The 20,592-nt window shown below is 37.0% G+C and overlaps 5 protein-coding genes across 7 annotated transcripts; 3 read left to right on the plus strand and 2 right to left on the minus strand.

The window, feature by feature from the left end:
* The first annotated feature begins 1,710 nt into the window (after window positions 1–1,710).
* LOC127249440 (probable hexosyltransferase MUCI70) lies at window positions 1,711–4,157 on the plus strand. Of its 2 annotated transcripts, XM_051272200.1 has the most exons (5): window positions 1,711–2,076; window positions 2,159–2,359; window positions 2,487–2,763; window positions 2,876–3,047; window positions 3,616–3,777. In XM_051272200.1, the coding sequence occupies exons 1-5, from the start codon at window positions 1,824–1,826 to the stop codon at window positions 3,634–3,636; spliced, it is 924 nt and encodes a 307-aa protein (XP_051128157.1). In that variant the 5' UTR covers window positions 1,711–1,823; the 3' UTR covers window positions 3,637–3,777. The 2 variants fall into 2 exon arrangements, with proteins under 2 accessions (XP_051128157.1, XP_051128156.1); XM_051272199.1 differs by having other exon boundaries at window positions 1,713–2,076; window positions 2,487–3,047; window positions 3,616–4,157.
* A 1,247-nt stretch (window positions 4,158–5,404) lies between these two features.
* LOC127250021 (uncharacterized) lies at window positions 5,405–6,148 on the plus strand. The gene has a single exon (XM_051273166.1). It carries the CDS (start codon window positions 5,487–5,489, stop codon window positions 5,931–5,933), a length of 447 nt encoding a protein of 148 aa, XP_051129123.1. The 5' UTR covers window positions 5,405–5,486; the 3' UTR covers window positions 5,934–6,148.
* Window positions 6,149–7,805: 1,657 nt separating this feature from the next.
* On the minus strand, window positions 7,806–11,132 carry LOC127249632 (potassium channel KAT3). 2 transcript variants are annotated; one of them, XM_051272542.1, is made up of 11 exons: window positions 10,726–11,130; window positions 10,428–10,643; window positions 10,181–10,336; window positions 10,046–10,103; window positions 9,661–9,978; window positions 9,350–9,589; window positions 9,174–9,272; window positions 9,055–9,087; window positions 8,795–8,980; window positions 8,239–8,722; window positions 7,806–8,116 (listed from the first exon to the last, which is right to left on the minus strand). In XM_051272542.1, exons 1-11 carry the CDS (start codon window positions 10,908–10,910, stop codon window positions 7,974–7,976), a joined length of 2,118 nt encoding a protein of 705 aa, XP_051128499.1. In that variant the 5' UTR covers window positions 10,911–11,130; the 3' UTR covers window positions 7,806–7,973. The 2 variants fall into 2 exon arrangements, with proteins under 2 accessions (XP_051128499.1, XP_051128498.1); XM_051272541.1 differs by having other exon boundaries at window positions 8,239–8,980; window positions 10,726–11,132.
* Window positions 11,133–14,755: 3,623 nt separating this feature from the next.
* LOC127249637 (prefoldin subunit 6) lies at window positions 14,756–16,091 on the minus strand. The gene is made up of 5 exons (XM_051272548.1): window positions 15,904–16,091; window positions 15,737–15,807; window positions 15,493–15,617; window positions 15,181–15,241; window positions 14,756–15,031 (listed from the first exon to the last, which is right to left on the minus strand). Exons 1-5 carry the CDS (start codon window positions 15,971–15,973, stop codon window positions 14,975–14,977), a joined length of 384 nt encoding a protein of 127 aa, XP_051128505.1. The 5' UTR covers window positions 15,974–16,091; the 3' UTR covers window positions 14,756–14,974.
* A 321-nt stretch (window positions 16,092–16,412) lies between these two features.
* On the plus strand, window positions 16,413–19,799 carry LOC127249635 (la-related protein 6A). The gene is made up of 11 exons (XM_051272545.1): window positions 16,413–16,724; window positions 17,228–17,309; window positions 17,894–17,988; window positions 18,086–18,157; window positions 18,237–18,316; window positions 18,421–18,505; window positions 18,720–18,767; window positions 18,868–18,933; window positions 19,039–19,173; window positions 19,260–19,371; window positions 19,442–19,799. The coding sequence occupies exons 1-11, from the start codon at window positions 16,545–16,547 to the stop codon at window positions 19,561–19,563; spliced, it is 1,077 nt and encodes a 358-aa protein (XP_051128502.1). The 5' UTR covers window positions 16,413–16,544; the 3' UTR covers window positions 19,564–19,799.
* The last annotated feature ends 793 nt before the right edge of the window (window positions 19,800–20,592 follow it).

Below are 20,592 nucleotides of genomic sequence, written 5' to 3' on the forward strand. Positions count from 1 at the left end.
TTTTTTTTTTTCCCTTGAACAGATGAAGTATATATAGGGTCTGTTTATGTGGGGAGTTCGGATTTTGAATTAGGATTTGAATAGTAAAAATTTTGAATTTGAATAATTGTATGATATGATATAAATAGGTGTTGAAGTGATGCTTTAAATGTAAAATTGATTTTTAGTATAATATAAAAAATAAAAAATAGGTGTTTAATTTGATGCTTTTTTGGGGAATAAAAATGAGATGAATAGTATATTTAAAATCCAATCCCCTAAACAAACACACCCATAGTATATCCTAGTATTTATTATGGCATCAAACATACTCTATCACAACCAAAACATTGTAAAACCATAATTATAAATTTGCTATTTGAAAAGCATATGGTTTCATGTGCATTTCTAATATTAGTCAAAACTCCCAATAAGGTTATCAATATAAAAAGCAACTCCCAACCTTGATTTGTAATATATTTATCATTTTATTTCTATATTAAAAACGTGTTAGAATGTCCTTTGTAATGTGTTGATTATGGTATCGATTACCCTTGAACAACGTATATATTCAAAATTCATAAATTATGCTACCTTTTATGTTTACTAAATTTATGTTTTTTATTTATAACAAATAATTTTTATACTTTTTAATTTATATAATTTAATATTATACTTATTTACATATTATGTCTCACCATTACTTAGATATTTAATTTATAAAAAATATAAAAAAAATCATAGTAATTCACTCGTATAGTTATTAAAATAATTATATTTTAAGGTACATCCAACTAATATAATATTCTCTCATTTTCATTTCTATTTGTCTTTATATACTTTAATTTTATCATAAATTTTTTAATTTATGATTTTTAAAATTTTAAATTAGACTTATCTTAATTTTAAATTATTTTTATTAAATAATAATTATTTTTATTAATACATTTTTTACTATTTATTAAATATATCCCTCTTAAATTGTTATGTCTATCATAAAAGGGACACCATAGCTGACATTGATGAAGTATTATTAATCAAAATTTATGTCAAACTCAAATAAATTTAAAAGGAGAAAATCATTTTTAGTCCTAATATCCAATGTAAAAACTTATCAATTTTGGTCCAAATATAACCAAAATTTATCATTTTTTGTTCAAATATAACCAAAACTCATCATTTTTGGTCTCAATATAATTTTTTTTTAATCAATTTTAGCCCCAATATAATCAAAACTCATCATTTTTTGTCACAATATAATCAAATCTTATCTTTTTTGGTACCGCTGTCAACAAACCGACGGAAAATGTTGACTTAAAAAGAAATCAAACATTATATTTATATTTGAAGAAATTGCACAATCTTGAAAGTCCACGTCAATATTTTCCGTCGGTTTGTTGACGGTGGGACCAAAAAAAAATAAGATTTGATTATATTTGGACAAAAAAATGACGAATTTTGGTTATATTGTGACTAAAATCGATAAAAGAATTTATATTGGGACCAAGAATGATAGTTTTGGTTATATTTGGACAAAAAATTGATAATTTTAGTTATATTGGGACTAAAATTGATAAAAAATTTATATTGGACCAAAATTGATAAATTTTGATTATATTGAAATAAAAATAATTTTTTCCCAATTCAAAATTTATGGAAGATAAAAGTATATTTTATGTGTTTATACGAAAAACGCCTATAAATAGACCACAAATTGTAATACTCCTATTTGAAAAGCATATGGCTGCATGGGCATTTGTAATAATTTGTTGAAATAATAATAATAATTATTATAATAAGGAGGTGAAATGGAATAATTGGACACAAATTGAGGACATGGTTTGATGGGGAAGATTGCGACTTTCTCAAAGCCACTTCTCTTCCAATCGAAGCTCCTCTGTATCTCACTTGTCTACCTCTTCTCCGCCCTCTTCTTCGCCGCCCATTTCACCTTCTCCGCCACCAAATGCCTTTTCCGGTGGTCGCCTTTCGACCCTGTGCAGGCGCCGCTCTTCTCCTACCCCTCCTCTTATGGGGAACACAAGCATGCCATCCCTACCACGCGCTCCTCCTGCGATTCCCCTGTTTACTTCTCAGGTATGATAATTTGGAACCGAATCGTTCGTGATTTGATTTTTTGGAGATTTTGGATTCATGAGCTCTGTTTCTTTGTTTTTAGAGTATTGGAAGGTTTTGAGGGAAATGCGGCGGATTGGTAATGATTATGGAGCCTTGAGGATGAGATATATGCAGGGGAATAATGATCGGAGTTTTGGTGGAAATCTGAGCGTGGCGAAGAGGTTTTCTTATTTTGATTTTCGTGGCGATGGAATCGAAGTTCCTTGTGGATTCTTCATACGTTTTCCGATTAGTGATTACGGTACGATCCTTTGCTTTGCGGACTGTTTTCAGAACGAAGAAATTCACTGTGTTGCAATTCGTTTTCATGTTCTTCATTTGCTGTTCTGAATTTCTCGATTGCAATCGCTGTTTTGATTTGTGTCCAGATCGGATTTCCATGGAGATGTGCGACGGACTGGTCGTAGCCTCCGCCATATTCAACGATCACGACAAAATCCGGCAGCCAAGGGGCGTTGGATCCGAAACCCTAAATTCTGCGTGTTTCTTCATGTTTGTGGACGACGCAACGCTCGATCGACTCCATTTCCACAACATGATATCAAAAACATCCACGGAATCTAAGATCGGTGCTTGGAGAATCGTCAAGGTCTCGAGCGAACAGCTATACGATGATAATCCAGCAATGAACGGAGTGATACCAAAGTACCTAATCCATCGTCTCTTCCCCAATTCAAAATACAGCATATGGATAGACGCGAAGCTGCAATTGGTAGTTGATCCATTTCTGCTGATTCATTCCCTGGTTGTGAAACAGAACGTCGATATGGCTATATCCAGGCATCCGTTCTTCACCCACACCATGGAAGAGGCCATGGCAACTGCTAGATGGAAGAAATGGTGGAATGTCAATGGAATCCAATTGCAAATGGAGACATACTGTGAGCATGGCTTGCAGCCATGGAACTCCACCAAGCCTTATCCCACAGGTACATCAAAACACTATTCCTTAATCAGCCATTAATAATGACTTTTCTTCCTTCGCACCCATTCATACTTTGCTTCCAACTGTTATACTCTGTTCCAACAAACATTAGAAGTTGAAGTGGGCCATCTGTGATTGATGGAAATATAGACAGTGCAGTTAAGACTGATGGGTAGTTTACTTACTGCTCCACATAATGATTTCTTTCCTTTTAGCTTGCTTAAACTTAAGGCCATGGCTTCATGAGTGTTCTTTAGTCCATTATCTCCAGACATTCTCCTCTCCTACTTTTTTCTAGAGTATGTTGTAAGAAAAGCTTTTTGTTCTTTTGCAATGGGGGATGTTGACACTATACATTCATTTACCTTGCAGCTTCTTGCTGGTTTCTTCTTTCAACTACTTTGTTTAGTGTTATCTGGGGAAGGAAGGGTGTATTCTTAAACAAACTTTGTATTGTATCTTGTGCAAGATATAAATGATTGTTTACAGGCATTGATTAATTCCCTTACTGTTACCAAATCTTTAAATAATAATATATTATTATTATAATCCAATTTGTTGGGCAAATGCAGATGTGCCAGACAGTGCACTAATCCTAAGGAGACACACTTTGGCAAGCAACCTGTTCTCCTGCCTGATGTTCAGTGAACTTGATGCATTCAACCACAGAGATCAACTGGCGTTTGCATTTGTGAGGGACAAAATGAAGCCCCAATTGAAGATGAACATGTTTGGGGTTGAAGTGTTTGAGCAGGTTGCGTTAGAGTACAGGCACAACCTCAAGGCAGGTGGGGCCAGCGTGGGGCCCAAGATAAAGAGGGCCCTTGACAGCCCTGATTTTCTTGGCAATGGGAAATGCGATGGCTATCTTTCAAAAATGTGGGGTGAATCCCATGATTGATTTGATGGGTAACCTTTTGTCTGATTCAGTTTTGCCTTTTTGCCCCTGCATGACAGAGACTGCTACTGACTACTGAGGTGTAACTAACAATACAGGTAAAGCTGACAACACATACCAGGTTGGCAGTGATTTCATTTATTATTAATTATATGTCCCATATGAACATCTTCTTTTGTATCCTTTTTTGGGTGTACACCATACGAATCTTGTTCATTTACATGTTCTTGTTACATGGGATGTTGGGGGAAAAAATTTATCCATGTAAAAAGAGTTATAGTAAGATAGAAACTTTTAATTTTTATAATACTAGTAATATAAAATTTATTATTATTATTATTATTATTTTTATCAGTCTTTTAAATTCATCTTATTATTAAATTTAGCAAAGTAAAAGAGCCTGCATTTAATATCATCCTCGTTCAATCTTTATTTACAATAAATATTATTAATCTTATTAAATTTTCTATTCATCTATTTTATTATTTAACTAAATGATCAAAAGTATCATTAACTTTTTCTTTTTTCTTTTTTTTTTTTATCTAAAAAATTCTGTTGTGTACTTGTATACGCTAGTGTTTTTTACCTATTTTTTTTCCATACATTCAAAAATATTTCTTTTTGCGTACATATATAAATATCAAAATTTATTTTACTTTTTTACAAAATATCAAAATAACTACAGACATCTACTGATAAATAAAATATTATTATTCTTATAATAAAAAATGTTCAATAAACAATTTATATAAAATGTGTAAATTATCATGGCCAAATATAGGTACCACAACATAATACATCAACAGATCAAAAACAGAAACTTAAAACAGCATATTTAAGCCCAATAACTGATCTTTGCATCTATGGGCTTTAGATAGATTGGGCCTTGTGTACTTTTTTAATAGTAGGCTCAATTTCTCTTTTTACCTCCTTAGTCTTGCCCCATTTTCATTTTCTCCAACACCTTATTTTTGCTGATCAGTAATCCATCCAATTGTAACTTTACGAAAACTCAAGGAAATACATAATTACAGAATTCTACAAATCACAAGCTAAAAACTCCTATTAACCATTAGAGTTACCCCAAAAAATAAAAACAATTAAAGCCCCAAACCAAACACGCGGGCGATATTAAGAGTTGAATTTAATATTTCAACAGCTACAAACTTTATTTCAATAAATTGGCTCAATCAATTTTGCATCTAATTTCCAATAATTAATAAATTTATAACTTACAGAGAGGGTTCAGTATTTATTATAAACTTTATTCTATAGTCAACTGCCAACTAATATACATAAATTTTTATTTCCGCAATAAATCCCACCCGATCTCAAACCTCAAAACTTACATATTTCCTTCCATAGCCTTCCCAAAAATCCGCCACGTATCTCGGGGAGGGGCATTTTCGTAATTTCACCGCAACGCTCACGCGTCACTCCTTGTCTATAAAGAAACCGTCCCAAAATTGTTAAACATGCCATCGACATTTCAACAGATTTTCTCCCCAAAATCTCGACTCCTTCCAATCTTCGCCGCCGGCCGCAATGTCGTCCCAGCTGATCGCCTCCCACCGTGAGAACGCCGAAGTCTACACCGGAGGGGATGTATGCAAGCAGAAGTCGTTGGAGCTGCTGGAGAAGATGAACCTCCCGAAAGGACTGCTCCCTCTGGAGGACATCATTGAAGTCGGCTACAACGAGGCGACTGGATTCGTGTGGCTCAAGCAGAAGAAGAGCAAGACGCACGTCTTCCGCGCGATCAATAAGAGCGTGTGGTACGACACCGAGATCACCGCGTTCGTCGAGGACCGTCGGATGAAGCACCTAACTGGCGTCAAGAGTAAGGAGCTCCTGATCTGGGTGACTATCTCTTATATCGCCATTCAGGATCCTAACTCTGGCAAAATTCTGTTCGCTACACCGTCCGGACTTTCCAGAGCTTTACCGGTCTCGGCGTTTGAGGAGGAAGAGAGCAACAAGGAGCAGAAATGAATTCAATATTCGTTAGACTAATTCGGTTCGTGTATCTCCTCAATCATATCATTTGATATGATTCTCGAACTATCCTTTCATTTCAAATCTAGGTTAATATTATTCGCGTAAGGTGTAAGCTATAAGTTATTATTAGCCTCGCCTGTTAAATCTCCTCTACTTCCATTACAAATAACTCGTTTAGATTCCGTGGAATATATTATTGCCTAGAATCAGTGTGTACTCTCTATTTGCCCTAATAATTCCTGAAATCGCTACATAAGAATGATTCTAAATTCTAATCATCCAAACATCTACTTCTTTGTTATATAATCATCCAAAAATCCAATCAATTTGGTGTATCAAATGTAGAAAAAACAAAAACAGTACCTCATTGAACTCTCTCGATCTCCGGTTGAATCTGGAGTCCTGCTGCTCTCATAAATGATTGCATTTATTGTTTCTAGCGACCTCTGAAGGAAGGTGGGTGGTTCTGGTGAATTGAATAATTTGGTTTTGATTTTGATTTTGATTTTGATATTTAGGTATCCACAGGGCTACCTAATCTATTGAGCTTTGGGGATGAACTACGTGCATATTTATTGTGTCATTGCAAGATATATGAATCACTCTCAGTTACTCAATTTGGTTTTATATCATTGGATCACATAAGATTCCCTTTGTATGGTTCGGTTCTTGTTACTTTGGACACAGATACAATTTTTCGACCATTACTTTCTTGATATATATACATATTTGAAGAAACTTATTTTGAGGTTGCATTGAATTCACGTGCTCTATAATTTTGGATTTCTGATTTGGGTAAGTATTGAATTTGGTTGCTATTTGAAGGATCCAAATTGAGTTGAGTTTTTCAAATCTGAAACACAAGAGACGAGGTTGCATTGAATTCGTGTCTTTCTTTCTCATTTTCGATTGTTACGTATTAATGGAACAACTACAAGAAAATTGAAAAAAGAAAAAAGAATAAACGGTCCATGGTGCGATGTTCTGAAGCCTTCAAGTCGCCTAATTTGTATGAGATTAAGGCTATGCTAAATTGTAAAATTCAGCACAATGGTAACATGATACATACAATATAAGGAATATTAATTTATATTAATACATACAAATATAACATGATATAGTTATATACTACAATTAATTTTAACATAATAAATATATTTATAATGTCACACCTATATAAGTATAAGATACAGTGCTCTAACCACCCTTAAAAAATTAGGTTGGTAACCATCCCCTATAAAATTACTACACATCTGACGCCATTAATCGGTTGTGCTTTTACAAAAAAAATTCGTATTCTTCCATTTCTTCCTAGACCCTCAAGCCAAATATACCCTTAGCGTTCATCATTTTATCGTTTGATTGCATTTCAACATACAAATGAATGATGTAACAATATTCTATTTCTAATTCATCAAAAAAAATTTTAAAATTACGATTGCTTGATTTTTGAAAATAAGTCTTTAATCTTTAAAGATCCAAAGAAGTTAGAGCATACTTCCTAAAGAACGTGAATGAAGAAATCTGCTTAGAAGATCCTTTGCATTGATTTGTGTTGCTTCTAGAACATCTATTAGCTGTAATAAAGTCAATTTGTTGTAGTTAGAACTTGAATACTCGAATTCGATATGCTATTTTGTGATCTTGATTAAAGGGTTGGATTTTCTATTCCATTCAGGGTTTTAAACCACAAATTGAATACTTATTTTTTTATTCCATATATTATATAAAAAGATCAAATTTTTATTTAAAATGGTGCCTCCAACACTTAACAAATAAGTTCTTATATTTTACGTATCACTATTCTTACAAAAGATTACAGACAAGTATATACAATTTCACTTTTGTGATGAAATGCACCTACCATTGTAATTTGTAGCAGGCATAAATTCTATGCCCACTCTTCTTATTGCTCTTGTGATGTTACATTACATACAAAGAACACATGGAATGATTGTTAATGTTGTCCAAAAATCAGTATACTTACGAGTTTCCTGCCTACTTCCTGTGTGTTATGATTTTTTCTTACATTTGTTAGTTCTCATCATCCCCTGTTTTTTCACACTTTCTTGACAACAGAAACAAATGATCGCCGTCCCGGATGACGTTTACGTCGTCTATTTCGGCATTCTCTGCGCTCATAACCGTTGCAAGGCTGTCGTCCCCAAACTTCTTGCCTGCATTTGATGATCAAACAGTTAGTCGACTCTATAATATATAAATAATAAATTGATGCGTATCCTTAAAACTTTTAGGTGAGACGGTGATTTAACACCAACAATGTTTCGCATCATCTTACTGGCGATTTCGAGCAGTTCTTGTAATGAATCCGGCAGAATGATCAGCTTGGGAAGCTGCTTTGTTCTGGAGGATTCATCAAACTTCATGTGAATGGTGACTCTCTTCTTCTCCGGCTTCGGTTTTGTTTCCTCTGCGATAATTGGACACGCCGAGCTGCTCGAGTCACTGACCAGAGAATTTCTCCGGCGATGATCAGGACCATGATCGATGATTCTTTCCGGCAAGTCCTTCACTGTGAAACCTCTCTCGTCCGGTTTTCTTACACTTACTCTTTTCTCGAGCAAAAGTTTCACCATTTCAACATGTCCCTGTCTGGTGGCAATGTGAAGAGCTGTCTGGACATCCTCGGCCGGCGACAAATTCTTTGCTGTCTCATTGTCGTCACAAGCTTTGTCGCCAATGTGGCTAAAGCTGTCCCGTTTATGGTTTAGACTCGGTTCCCATTGCCCCTCGATGTCGAAACTTCTGCACGCTTTCAATTTCTTGCAACGAAACCGGATATGAGCAGCCGACGAGTTATAGTTTTCATGAAAGGTGTAAGAGATCAAATTTACCATGAAAAGATTGTCCATGACAATGCGCTCGTCGTCTGGGCTGGCTTGTAGAATTCGAAGAAGAATCCTCTTGTTTAGCCTCAGAATTTGAGATATTTCATTAGTCCGAATTCGGAACGGCTGAGGTTGTCCACACAGAACTGCCGTCTCCCCAAAAATCTCCCCGGCAGATGCTTTCCTAACTATCTGTAAAGTTCAGGCAGAAACAAGATGTTGTCACAATGTAAGGCTTCGGACATCCAGCAGAAACAAGATCTTACTTGTTCTTGCTCTTCAATCTTGGCAATAAAATCCTGCGCGGCGACCAAAAAACAGTTTAGAATCCGGCTCCGGCACAGCCCTTGTAATAGGAAGCTGCAGGTACATGTAAGAAACTTACCACAGTTCCAGAAACAAGTATGTATGCGTCTGTGGGAGCTTCATTTTGCAGGATTACATCCTCCTTTGGAGGGAAGTACTCGGCTTCCAATTCAGGGACCTTCATATCCAATCGATCCGGTTCAAGAATCGTAACAAGTTCGTGAATGTACGATGATGAAATGAAAAATTATGTACCAGTTGCAGAAGGAAGTCCTGAGAGACGCCGCGGAAGAGGTAGACGCTCTGGACGATCGGGTAGAAAAGGAAATGCGCGATGCTGCAACGAATGGCCTTCGGCAGACCGTTGATCGCCTCCTGCTGTTTCAATCCTTCTGTCTTGAATTTCAGACATATGTGTGAGAGGACTTGGTCTTCAATCTGAGGGGGAAGCTGGTTCCTCTTCGCGAACTCGGAGGCTGCTCGGACAGTGTCGCGCTGTAAAAGAATCGACGACGCCATTATTATTAGGACGAAACAGGGGAGAGTTTGGAGTTGTTAGAGCATACGAAGTTTCGGGTTCGGCTTGTCCAATGGACGACAAGGTTTGTCATGTTGCCTATAAGATAGGCTGTCAATCCCAAGTTGAAGAGCATGTAGAAGATGTCGAAAAGCATCTCCCTCGGGTTCTCAGCGTGGAGGTCGCCGTAGCCGGTGGTTGTTAGTGTCACGATGGACCAGTACAATGCGGTGACGTAGCGGTCGCTTAGGCTCATGTCTTTGAAATCCGGGTAGACGGCGCCGATCCAGGTCCGGGTCGGGTCGGGATACCGCTCGGCGATCAGGTAGTTGAAGCATCCGGCGGAATGCACCACGAACAGAGTAACCTGGTTGGATTCAGCAAATTAATTTTAACAGGATTGGATTGGATTTGTAAATTGTAATGGAACTTACGGAGACGAGCTTGGTGCAGCGTGTCCAGAAGTAGTTGAATCGAATGTCCTTTTCGAGCCTGAAGCGGAAGAGATGGAGATGGTTAGAATCAGAAAGTTGAGATCGAATGATGATGATGTATAGGATAGGAGAGACCTGGCGAATAGGGAGCTGACACGTCGGAGACGCCATAGGCGAAGCATGCTGAGCAATTTGAAGCCGAGACCGCCGCTGTGATCTGAGAAGAGGAGGCTGAGAGATTGGAAGGGGATGGTCGAGCAGACATCGAATATGAACCAGGTCGACAAATACCTGCACTCATTATTAGGACATACACATACACACATTAAAACATACATATTTATATATATATATATATATTTAGAGAGAGAGAGAGAGAGACCTAATTGCTATCCGCTTGGGGTCGTCAATGAGCAGATACGACTGTGTGTCCAAATAGGCGACGAAGAAGGTGAGCACGATGTCGACGGCGAAGAAGGCGTTGACGAGGTTGTCGGCGACGAACAGCGCGTCTTGCTTGTAAGCCAGGAATGCGAACTCGAATGGGGAGATCCATGCCGAGTACACCACCAGCACAATCAGGAACATCTCCCACGCCCTGCACCACCACCACCACCGTCAATGCTTCAATGGGGAAATTATATATAGACAATAAATAAATAAATAATAAAAAAAATCACCTGTATCGAGGATTGAATGGGGAAATTATATGCCGCCGGAGTTTTGTCGTCCGGTTGATTCTGGCGCCGAGAGACGGGATAAGATGTGTGGAGAAGAAGAATCCGCCGCCGCGGGACCCGGTCCCGCCGTGGAAGTCGTCGACGCAGAAGCGGCGGAGGAAATTTCCCGGATTCGAGAACGCCATTCTGCTGCCGCTATAAACTGCCGGCGGGGGGGATCGAATATATATATATATATATAGATACAGATACAGGGTGGGTATCTATATATCAGTCACTGTGCATATATATGACATCTATGTATCGATGGATGGATCCTACTACTTTGAGAAAGCATCCATGTTGCCTTTTCAAACAGGCACTGTAATTGTCACACATTAAGTAATTTCTTACATCTAAGTAAAAATCTGTACAAGCGAAAAGATCTGACATTTATTAAATAAATTAGGAAGAGGAGGAGGCAATGGCAATGTGGGATGGACCATAGACCAATTAATGTAGGTATGTATGTACTACTCTGTAATACTGTATGATCATATAACAGTTATATAATATATAAATTAAATTAAATGACATTAAATAATATAATTGGCAGGTCATCGTAGATTTGATTATTTTAAGTGGGCCCTGCTTCTTGCCACGTGGACGTAAGCTGGCTTTTCTCTGTGGGTGTGTCTATCTTTTCTAATAACGGTTTGTTATTTCTGGAAAGTTGAAAGTGGGAGTTGTGAATAATTTTTTATATATAAATGTGGAAAGTGGAGGAAAAATCTAGCGATACCTTTTCTATAGTGATTAGTCAAGACAAGAGTGAATTAAGTGAGGACCCATTGCATTTGTTTCGGATCGGCCTAAGTAATTAATAATAAATTTATACTTATTGTGATATGCTAGTCGTTTTATGTATAATGTATGTATATATATATATATAAATAATGTTCCAGCATTTGGATATTATTAATTACAAATCAATAATAAGTACAAAACGTGGATACATGAAGTAAATAAACAAGAGGTGGTCATCCTTGGCCCGCCATAGTCATGCACTGATGCACGTATATCTGTCTATATGTAAATGTGAATTAAATTTGATTTATTTCTAGTCATCTACATACGTGAAATAAATATTGTAATTTGGTGAACTCATGACTATAAAATCATCAAACCCTAACATTTCTAGTATTCATGCAACCCGCCACCACATGTATGATGTATGTACATGTTCTTACAAAAAGTGAAGACATGTATGGACGCATGCATGCATGTTGTTGGTTTTGTTAGTATGAGTCACAGACCCCTTGAGACATCCCAACGACTTTGGAGAAGCTAAAGTTACTTTTTTTTTCTTTTTTTTTTTTTTTTTTGTGTTTTCATGTGTATAGACAATAATATATTATATATAAATTAGTCAAGTGGGTGGGTGGGTGCATGGGCACACGAAAATCCCGTGTAGTACTAATTAAGTAAGTCGTTTATATAGTTAACATTCATTGAATTATTACTATTACTATTATTATTGAAATATTCAAATAATCATTTAATTTGCAATGCATTTTCATCATCCACACATTTCCAGACGACACTTTTTATTTAAGAAGCCCTTCCAGGTGGTTGTGTGGACACTTGAGTTTTCTGTACAATCTTAATTAGAGGAACACACGTACGTGCATATGTATCATGTTTGCGTGTGTGAAAATATATGAGGTAATTAATTAATTAATAAATTAATAGTAACTGCCGTGTGGATGCAGCGTAAGGATCTCTTTCCGAACCTCTAATCAATATATATACTAATGCTTTCAAATCAAATTTCTAATCGCCGACGACGACCACATCTAATATAATTAACAAACAGCTGTTCCCATTTTGTTTGATTGATGGATCAACCACACACACACACTCATACACAAAATCTTACATCCTCGTGGTTAAGGATCCATTTTAAAAGACCAAAAAAAAACAGAAGAGATCTTGGGCCATTGATTAAAGTCTTCTTATAAATATATATATATATATGTGTGTGTGTGTGTGTGTGTGTTTTTGTGTATGTGATAATAATATGTATTGTATCCGCAGCTTAATTCCCTACTCTGAAAATACAAATCTATATTGTTCAGCTGCTTGGTTCTTTTATTTGCTATATATGATTAATATAAATGAATTATTCCTTCCAATACTGGATGATGGAAAAGTGCATAATTTTGTCACATTGGAAATCCTCAAGGCCACAAACTTCAGTATCCTCTTTATTATATATATGCCCAAACCCTCGAATCCGGTTCTTGCTTCATTTTATATATATGTAAGAATTTTGAAGTTGCCTTATTACATGTACATATATATGTATTGATCAATTGATATGTGAATGCATGTGTAGCTTCAAGGTGGACCCCTCAATTTGAAGTGGATTATGCAGATTCGCCATGTGCTTCGATTCATTACAAAATTCTGTCTACCAAATACTTCAACTTGCCCACATATATATATATATATATATATATGTATAGTTTTAAGGAATGAATTAAGTGGATTGGGGGAATGGGCAATGGCCGGTTGCATGAACCTCTCTGTCTCATGTTATGTTATGGGCTCTGGAGGGGGCTGTCCTGTCTGTCTTCTCAATTGCCACTTTCTTACAAGTTGTGTAGGGAATGTTGTTTGTATATACATATTAGTATTATCTACTATTTCTTTGTTCTCATCTACTGCTCAGATGATATCTGTTTATTACCTCTCCTCTTATCTGATCAGACATGAAAACTTTCAAGAATTGTGGGTAGGTTTTGAAATGCAACTCCCAAGATTGTCTATATGTGAAGCATACACTTTGATTCTTCGATTCTTTGCGGGCGCAGGCAACAAAAGAAGAAACCCGAGTCGCCCTTTTTTATTATGATCATCGGATAGTTTGTGAGGAAGTGGAAATAAGAAAATGTTGTAAGAAAAAGTCGACAAAGAAGCAATTATTTGAAGATTTGTGTCCGACAAATGCACTCTCAAAACAGAACAAGCATTTGGACAATCATCTTTTAAACAGAGGAATTGCCAAATCCAATGAACATAGAAACTATTACAAACAGAACATGATCGATGCATTTGGCAGTAAGCCACTTGTCGTATTGAAGATCTCACAATCAACAAGTGATATGAGAACAAACAAATGTGAAAGCTTCATCCATTTATGATGTAATAAGTGAACAAACATTCAGAAATGCTCAAACAGAGACTTGTGCAGAGTAAAGATATAACAAAGCAGATTCTAATCTCTATGTCATATATGTTTACTAGACAAATGTGAATGAATGATAAGCGCATATCGAACACAAGTAAAATGTTCTCTCGATGCCAAATTCCACAATTGAAAAAAGGCAAAAACATATAGCCCTTTCCCTAACTCTGATATCATATTATCATGATTTGCTCGTTTAAGACTCATTCAACAATTGCTGCTGGTGAGCACATTGTTCCTTCTTATCAAGAGACTTCTGAAAGGCCAACATCATATGCTATTCTTTCTTATCATAAAGCAACTTCATCTTAAAGCTTCCTTATATTCTAAACAGTCAATTTCAATTCCTTACACTAAAGCATGTATGGTTCTTCCACACTAAGATCATCTCTCAGAACAGAAATAATCGGGCCAATAACCAGAAGAAGAATTTTATTCCCATTAAAAAAGAAAGAAAGAAAAGGCTTCTCAACAGAACATTCCAGAATTAATTCTTCATGACAGAACCGAGATATGCATCAACTTTTGACTCTCTCAAACAGCTACTCGACTAGATCAAAAAACGACAAAAGCCGACAGAAACTGCAATTTACTTAGACACTCACAAAAGATTTAAGTTCAACAGCAAATCTAGGTCTGTTTATTATCCTTTCACCATTGTGCTCTTTATCTCTTCTTCATTTACACTACTCATCTATGCAGGTAATCATTCGATTGCGGCAATCATTCATGCAGGTAATCATTCGATTACGGCAATCATTCATCACAAAGGCTAGATATCGAATTGTGTGAAAAGAACAATTAGAAAAACTCGAATGAATGATACCATTCAACAGAAAATCAAGTAATCCACACACGCAATTTGGATGGATCTATAAATTTGAACATCATTATCCTCGCCAGTATACTACAAAATGATAATTTACCGATAAAAAACTTTGCAATTCAAACAAGTGAGACTGTTTATGCTCAGAACTATCTGGATCAATCACCTGGAAACTAAATTCACTCGCCCACACTTTATGCCTTGCCTTTTCCTGTTTGCAAAGATTGAATTCTTTGTTGAACCTTGAAAATCTGGCAAAAACAACAATGCAATGTCATAAGCACTCTCGACAAACAAAGGAGACAATTATGCTATATTCTAACATATTTACAGTAACAGCCGACAAAATTCAATAATTCATGGTAGAAGGGAGAAGAAAGTTAAGTCTCGAGTTATCAACCGCTTCTTTCTTGCTATTTTGCTTTTCGTCTAAATCTTGAAGAGTAGCATCTAGCCGCTTCCTGTAACAAAAATAAATGGTTGAAGAAGTCATCAAATTATATACAGAACAAGAAGACGACGACACATAACATCAATTGAATTTAGGTGTGTGCCATCTATGCTTAATCTCTACTTCAACTATTAGTTCACATTCTTAAATGCAAATATCCAACATGAATCATCAAACCAATATAAAACATATATACAAAGTTATTGCAAAGGATGCCAAAAGTTTCCCAGAAACCAAAACCAATGAGCTGTAAGAACTCACAATTCAGCAGAGATGTATTCGATTCTTTTTCGAACATTAGCATTGGCCTCAGCCAAGTCCTGCTTCACCAGCACTGGACCGATCAATTTGTACACATTTGCATCCTCATTCAATAAATCCAGTTCCTTCAAAAGAGTTCCAAAGAAAATACATTCGTCAAAGGAAACTTACATAACAACGACATTCAAATTCACACCCACAAATTCTTTCGATATAAACAATGAAATTGCAACAAAAGACTCACCTTGAGTACAAGCTCATTTTCGCCAAGCTGGATAGTGTACTTCTTCCGAACTTGATGATTCTTTGCTATATCTAATCAATCACACAAAAATTATACCTTCAGACAAACAATTCACACACTAAAATGCGTCCCCGCGTTCTAGGGTTTTAGATTAACAAAAAAAAAACCTTTCTGAAGCTTGTTGAGATCGCTAGCCTTGTTCTCTAGGTCACGCTGTAGTTCCTTCAGAGCCGCCATCGCACTGCAGCCTCCGTATGCTTCCAATTCAGTTTTCTTATTCTCGATTCAACGCCGATCCGACCACCGCCACTTGCTCCTTCCACAATAGGACTTCTCTTCTGGGTCTCTGCACCGTTTCTCGTGATTGAAATCTGGAGTAACCCATATCACTTTCTGGGCCGGCCTAAACTTGTAATTGGTACTTCGGCCCTTTAGGTATTGTGTTATGGGCTGAAGTTTTCTTCCTTAAAATTTCCAGATTCTTCCAAATTTTCAGACTTAAAAAACTCATCTTGAGGAGATAGTACGCTAAAAATGATAATAATTATAATGAAAAACAGCAACCAAAAAGGAAAGCTGGAAATGCGGATTTTCTTCCTTAATATTCTTATTGACCAGAATAATATTTAAAAAAAAATTGAAAAAAATTGAGCAGTTTATATAAGACGTCTTCTGAGAAAAATTACTTCGAGAGGAAAGGCGGAGAGAGTTAGAGAGAGAGAGGGTGCGAGAAAGGGGAAACGAGAGCCGGTGGCTTTTACCCCTTACTCCGTTAGACTCTTCTTCAATCCCCTTTCTCTCCAATCCCATGGAAAATCTCGAGGGACATGAAATCGAAGTGCCCGCCGATCTTGATGCTGATCACGAAGAAGATCACCCCGATTTCTCCCCGGTTGGGTCTCCTGAGCTCGCCGATTTTCGCCTCCCGCAGCCCTCGGCTGAGAACCCCGAACTATCCGATGATCTCCGCGGCAAGATTATTAAGCAGGTAACTTGTTTCTACCCGTGCCTTTCTTCTTGTTCTTGATTCCTGTTGTTTTTATTATTATTTTGTATTTGTTCTTCTCTACGGTTACTTTATAGAAGTTATTCTAGTGTTGTAATCGAAACCCTAACCGTAGCTTTTGAGTTGTTGATGTTTGTAGATTTGTAGCGGCGGTTGATCATGTTTGTGTGTTTTTTTACCATATCTCAGGTTTTCATTTTAACTGTTGCTTCGCGATTCTGCACTAATTTCAAATAAGTTTAGGGTTTATGTAATAATTTTAAGGTTTTGACTACCCGGTATAGGCGATGATTAATTTATCTTATAGCTCCTTCATGTTAGGTATCATCTATGATCTGATCATGACATTTAAGCCCTGTGTATGTTTGGAAGTCTTTTTCTAAGGGATGCAATTGTGTAAAAGTTAATCCTTGATTTGCCAGTTACATTATTTACTACTTGCTCAGTCGATGAGGCTATGTCTATAATGGCTTTTAATTTTGCAGGTGGAGTACTATTTTAGTGACGAAAACTTGCCAAGCGACAAGTTTTTGATGAAATATGTTACAAAAAATGCAGAAGGATATGGTTAGTGATTGAGCTTTTAGCTTTGTCTTGTTTCCATATTTATTTACCTTGCCAATGCCATGTTTATACTTAAAAGATTCGGTTATTATTGGTCGAAATACTAGGATATTAAATTGCTTTGGCTAAACTCGAGCCTCCTCTTTTTGTCATGGTTAGCTATATAATTTGGATATTCCATTGAAGGCATTCTGCCAAAAATGGAATATCCAAGTGAGGATTTGAGCCAATGCATGCATTGATTTGCATCGACTAGAACACTTCTATTAAATGCCTGGATATTTCTGGCAGACTAATTTCCAACATTATCGAACATCTTGGATAGCTTTGAGTTCCTTCTGCATCATCTTATAAAATTTAGAAATCCCTCCAATGCAATTACTCTAAGTATACTTCCGTATTTAATTTAGAAATCCTGTAACTAGACTTGTCTTCTTACTCCCTCCAAACTGGTTTCAAACTTTCCCTACATTTGTTTTTTCAAATGGCTATGTTTTTTTAAGTCCTTACATTGATCTTTAATTTCTGAATCTTCCTTCCAATTGAATCTGTTATTCTTTTTAAAAATCATATTCTTATGTTTGCAGTTCCTATTGGGCTTATTGCTTCTTTTAGGAAGATGAAGAAGCTCACGAAGGATACCTCATTCATTGCGACTGCCTTGAAGGAATCCTCCTTTCTTGTAAGAAATATCTCCTGATTCCTAATTCTGTGTCCTTACATTATGGTATTGTTAATTTTGTCCGCCCTTTGTTACCAATCAAGCCTGTTTTCTGCAGGTTATTAGTTCAAATGGGAAAAAGGTGAAGCGACTTCATCCCCTCCCACTAACCGAGTTCAGGGATCCAATGGTATGACTTTTCTGGAATAGCAACATTGTATTTGTTCCTACGAATTTCTCTGTTACCGTTTATTCGCAAATTTTATCAGGTATGCACTGTGCTTGTTGAGAACCTACCCGAGGATCATTCAGTTGAGAATCTTCGACGGTTGTTTGGTGAAGCTGGAAAGTAGGCAGTCGATTTATTTATTTTTTCTTTTCATTCTATGCTGTTTATCTGTTTTTTTCCGATCTGGTAGCACTCCTTTATTGTCTTTTTTTTTTTTTTCTTAGCATAAAGAGTATTACCATTCGCGAACCACATGATGCTAGAGAGCAGAAAAAGTGTACGGTTGCTGAGAAGCTAATAAGTAGGAAGGTATGCTTTTTATTTATTTTTATCTTTATATATTTTACTTGTCATGAGGATAGAAATGCTGAAAAAACTCATTGATTCAAAGAAATTAACCTGAAGTGGACAAATTACCCTTACGCATAAAGCAAATCAACCTGCAATTTTGGTTGTCCAAATGCAATTTCTAAGGGGGCTAACTATTTGCCTGTTTTTACTGTTTTTTTTTTTTCTTCTGAAGTTACACGCCCTCGTGGAGTATGATGCTGTGGAGGCTGCTGAGAAAGCTGTGAGTGTAAAAACAGCCTCATTTTCTGTGCATATGTTTTCATTCAATTTTGTGTTTTTATATCTATCTGCTCCGGTGGCCTCACGGTAGTATGCTTTAGGTTGCTACTTTAAATAACGAGCAAGATTGGAGATACGGGTTGCATGTCAAACTTCTTAAGAAAATGGTATTACTTCCACCCTATTCGATTGTATTCTTTTTTCATTTTTGGCTATAGGATTCGGGTCACGGTGCAATAATTGGAGTTGTAAAATTTGTTTTGGCCCCTTAGAAAAAGCCAGGGCAGAAGCCGAAAGTATGGAAGGAATCAGAGCATGAGAAAGGTAGCACGCCCGAAACATGTGATCTGGCTGGGAACGAGGAGCATCACTATGCTAGTGAGCTGCACGATGATTCACATGAAGAGGTACTACAGATTTCAAAATTAGTGCACATTATTACATATTTCGAGCAATAATCTGAATGCTGCCTCTCTTCTCTTGTGGTTTGTAGGATATCGATCACGTGATGAGGGAGAAGAATGAGCCCCCTAGAGAAAAGAACGGCGTCAAAGGCCGCGGTGGCAGAGGACGGGGGCGTAGACAGAAGTATCACAACTCAAATGGTAAAGTGTATCTCAGTATTTTACACTCTCAAGCAATTTGTTTGTATTTTTAATCCAATTCTATTTTCAGGCCACGGCGCGCCACTTTCGAATCATGGCAGCGAACCATCGAAACCGCCGCCTGGTCCTAGAATGCCCGATGGAACCAAAGGCTTCACGATGGGCAGGGGACGCCCCCTGGCTGCAAATTGAAGCCCGATTGTTGGCGCTGGCGCTGCTGAAGTAGCTTGGGTATTTATATCTAAAACACTTGCCACATTTTAACTTATATGGCTTTGTTGCACCGGAGCCCGGTGACCCCGGCGGGGCCCGCCGCCCAGAGAAGTTGTGTGTAATGAAAACAGTTGTGGGTGTTCTGAGGAAGCTTTGTGGTTGCTTTTGCTGCCTGCTTTATTTCGTTTCTATATAAGCCAGAGGATGGTCTCTCATTGTGGCGATGAAATTGGTAGGTTCTAAGGGTGTGTTTGTTTGGGGGTTTGAATTTTGAGTGAAATTTGAATAGTAAGAATTTTGAATTTGAATAGTTTTATAACCTAATATAGATGTTGATGTAATATTTTGAATGTAAAATTGATTTTTTTAGTATAATATAAAAAATAAAAAATAGGTATTTGATTTGATGTTTTTGGAAAAAAAATTTGGATGAATAGTGTAAATTCAATCCAATTCCTCAAACAAACGCTCTCCAAGTTTTTATATTGATATTTTGGAAAATATATATTATTCTCATGGAGCAAAAATGGTTTGAAAAAAGAGAGAGGCCTTGTTAAAGGGTAGATCAGCTTGGATAGAAATGATGCGGGCCGGGAGTTCACGTGAGCTTGTCTTGTCTAGCTCATGCAGCAGCACGTGTTGTGACACAGCCATTGGGTCTGTGGATGGGCCTCTGATCACACTATTGGGCCATATGGGCTTGGATAGAATAGCATTGGGCTGAATGGGCCTTGACCGGTATATGTGAGTCAGTCAGCCTCAAGTAGGCAGCACGTGTACTTGTCTGGCTGTTGGGTGACAGTCAGTGGGCTTGTCGGATGCGCCTTAACCAGTATATGTGAGTCTGTCAGGCTCAAGTAGGCAGCATGTGAACTTGTCTGGCTATTGGGTGACAGTCCGTAGGCTTGTCGGATGGGCCTTTAATGACATTGAATTGGGCCGTATGGGCCTTTAATAACACTTAATTAGGCTGTATGGGTTTATATAGAAGTGACGTTGGGCCTGTTG

The sequence above is a fragment of the Andrographis paniculata genome, unplaced genomic scaffold (assembly GCF_009805555.1).
Source record: "Andrographis paniculata isolate CXL003 unplaced genomic scaffold, ASM980555v1 Contig36END, whole genome shotgun sequence".
Taxonomy (NCBI): domain Eukaryota; kingdom Viridiplantae; phylum Streptophyta; class Magnoliopsida; order Lamiales; family Acanthaceae; genus Andrographis; species Andrographis paniculata.

Excerpts from the sequence above, each read along its gene's own strand:
- LOC127249635 (XM_051272545.1), top strand. The coding sequence starts at position 16,545 with ATGGAAAATCTCGAGGGACATGAAATCGAAGTGCCCGCCGATCTTGAT. Across the intron at positions 18,158-18,236 it reads CCGAGTTCAGGGATCCAATG|GTATGCACTGTGCTTGTTGA; the intron begins GTATGACTTTTC and ends AAATTTTATCAG. Across the intron at positions 18,317-18,420 it reads TTGTTTGGTGAAGCTGGAAA|CATAAAGAGTATTACCATTC; the intron begins GTAGGCAGTCGA and ends TTTTTTTCTTAG.
- LOC127249632 (XM_051272541.1), bottom strand. The coding sequence starts at position 10,910 with ATGGCGTTCTCGAATCCGGGAAATTTCCTCCGCCGCTTCTGCGTCGAC. Across the intron at positions 10,104-10,180 it reads GTCAGCTCCCTATTCGCCAG|GCTCGAAAAGGACATTCGAT; the intron begins GTCTCTCCTATC and ends CTTCCGCTTCAG. Across the intron at positions 8,981-9,054 it reads AGATTGAAGAGCAAGAACAA|ATAGTTAGGAAAGCATCTGC; the intron begins GTAAGATCTTGT and ends TGAACTTTACAG.
- LOC127249440 (XM_051272199.1), top strand. The coding sequence starts at position 1,824 with ATGGGGAAGATTGCGACTTTCTCAAAGCCACTTCTCTTCCAATCGAAG. Across the intron at positions 2,077-2,158 it reads TTCCCCTGTTTACTTCTCAG|AGTATTGGAAGGTTTTGAGG; the intron begins GTATGATAATTT and ends CTTTGTTTTTAG. Across the intron at positions 3,048-3,615 it reads CACCAAGCCTTATCCCACAG|ATGTGCCAGACAGTGCACTA; the intron begins GTACATCAAAAC and ends GGGCAAATGCAG.
- LOC127249637 (XM_051272548.1), bottom strand. The coding sequence starts at position 15,973 with ATGGCGGCTCTGAAGGAACTACAGCGTGACCTAGAGAACAAGGCTAGC. Across the intron at positions 15,618-15,736 it reads AAAATGAGCTTGTACTCAAG|GAACTGGATTTATTGAATGA; the intron begins GTGAGTCTTTTG and ends ACTCTTTTGAAG. Across the intron at positions 15,242-15,492 it reads GAATACATCTCTGCTGAATT|GAAGCGGCTAGATGCTACTC; the intron begins GTGAGTTCTTAC and ends TTTTTGTTACAG.
- LOC127250021 (XM_051273166.1), top strand. The coding sequence starts at position 5,487 with ATGTCGTCCCAGCTGATCGCCTCCCACCGTGAGAACGCCGAAGTCTAC.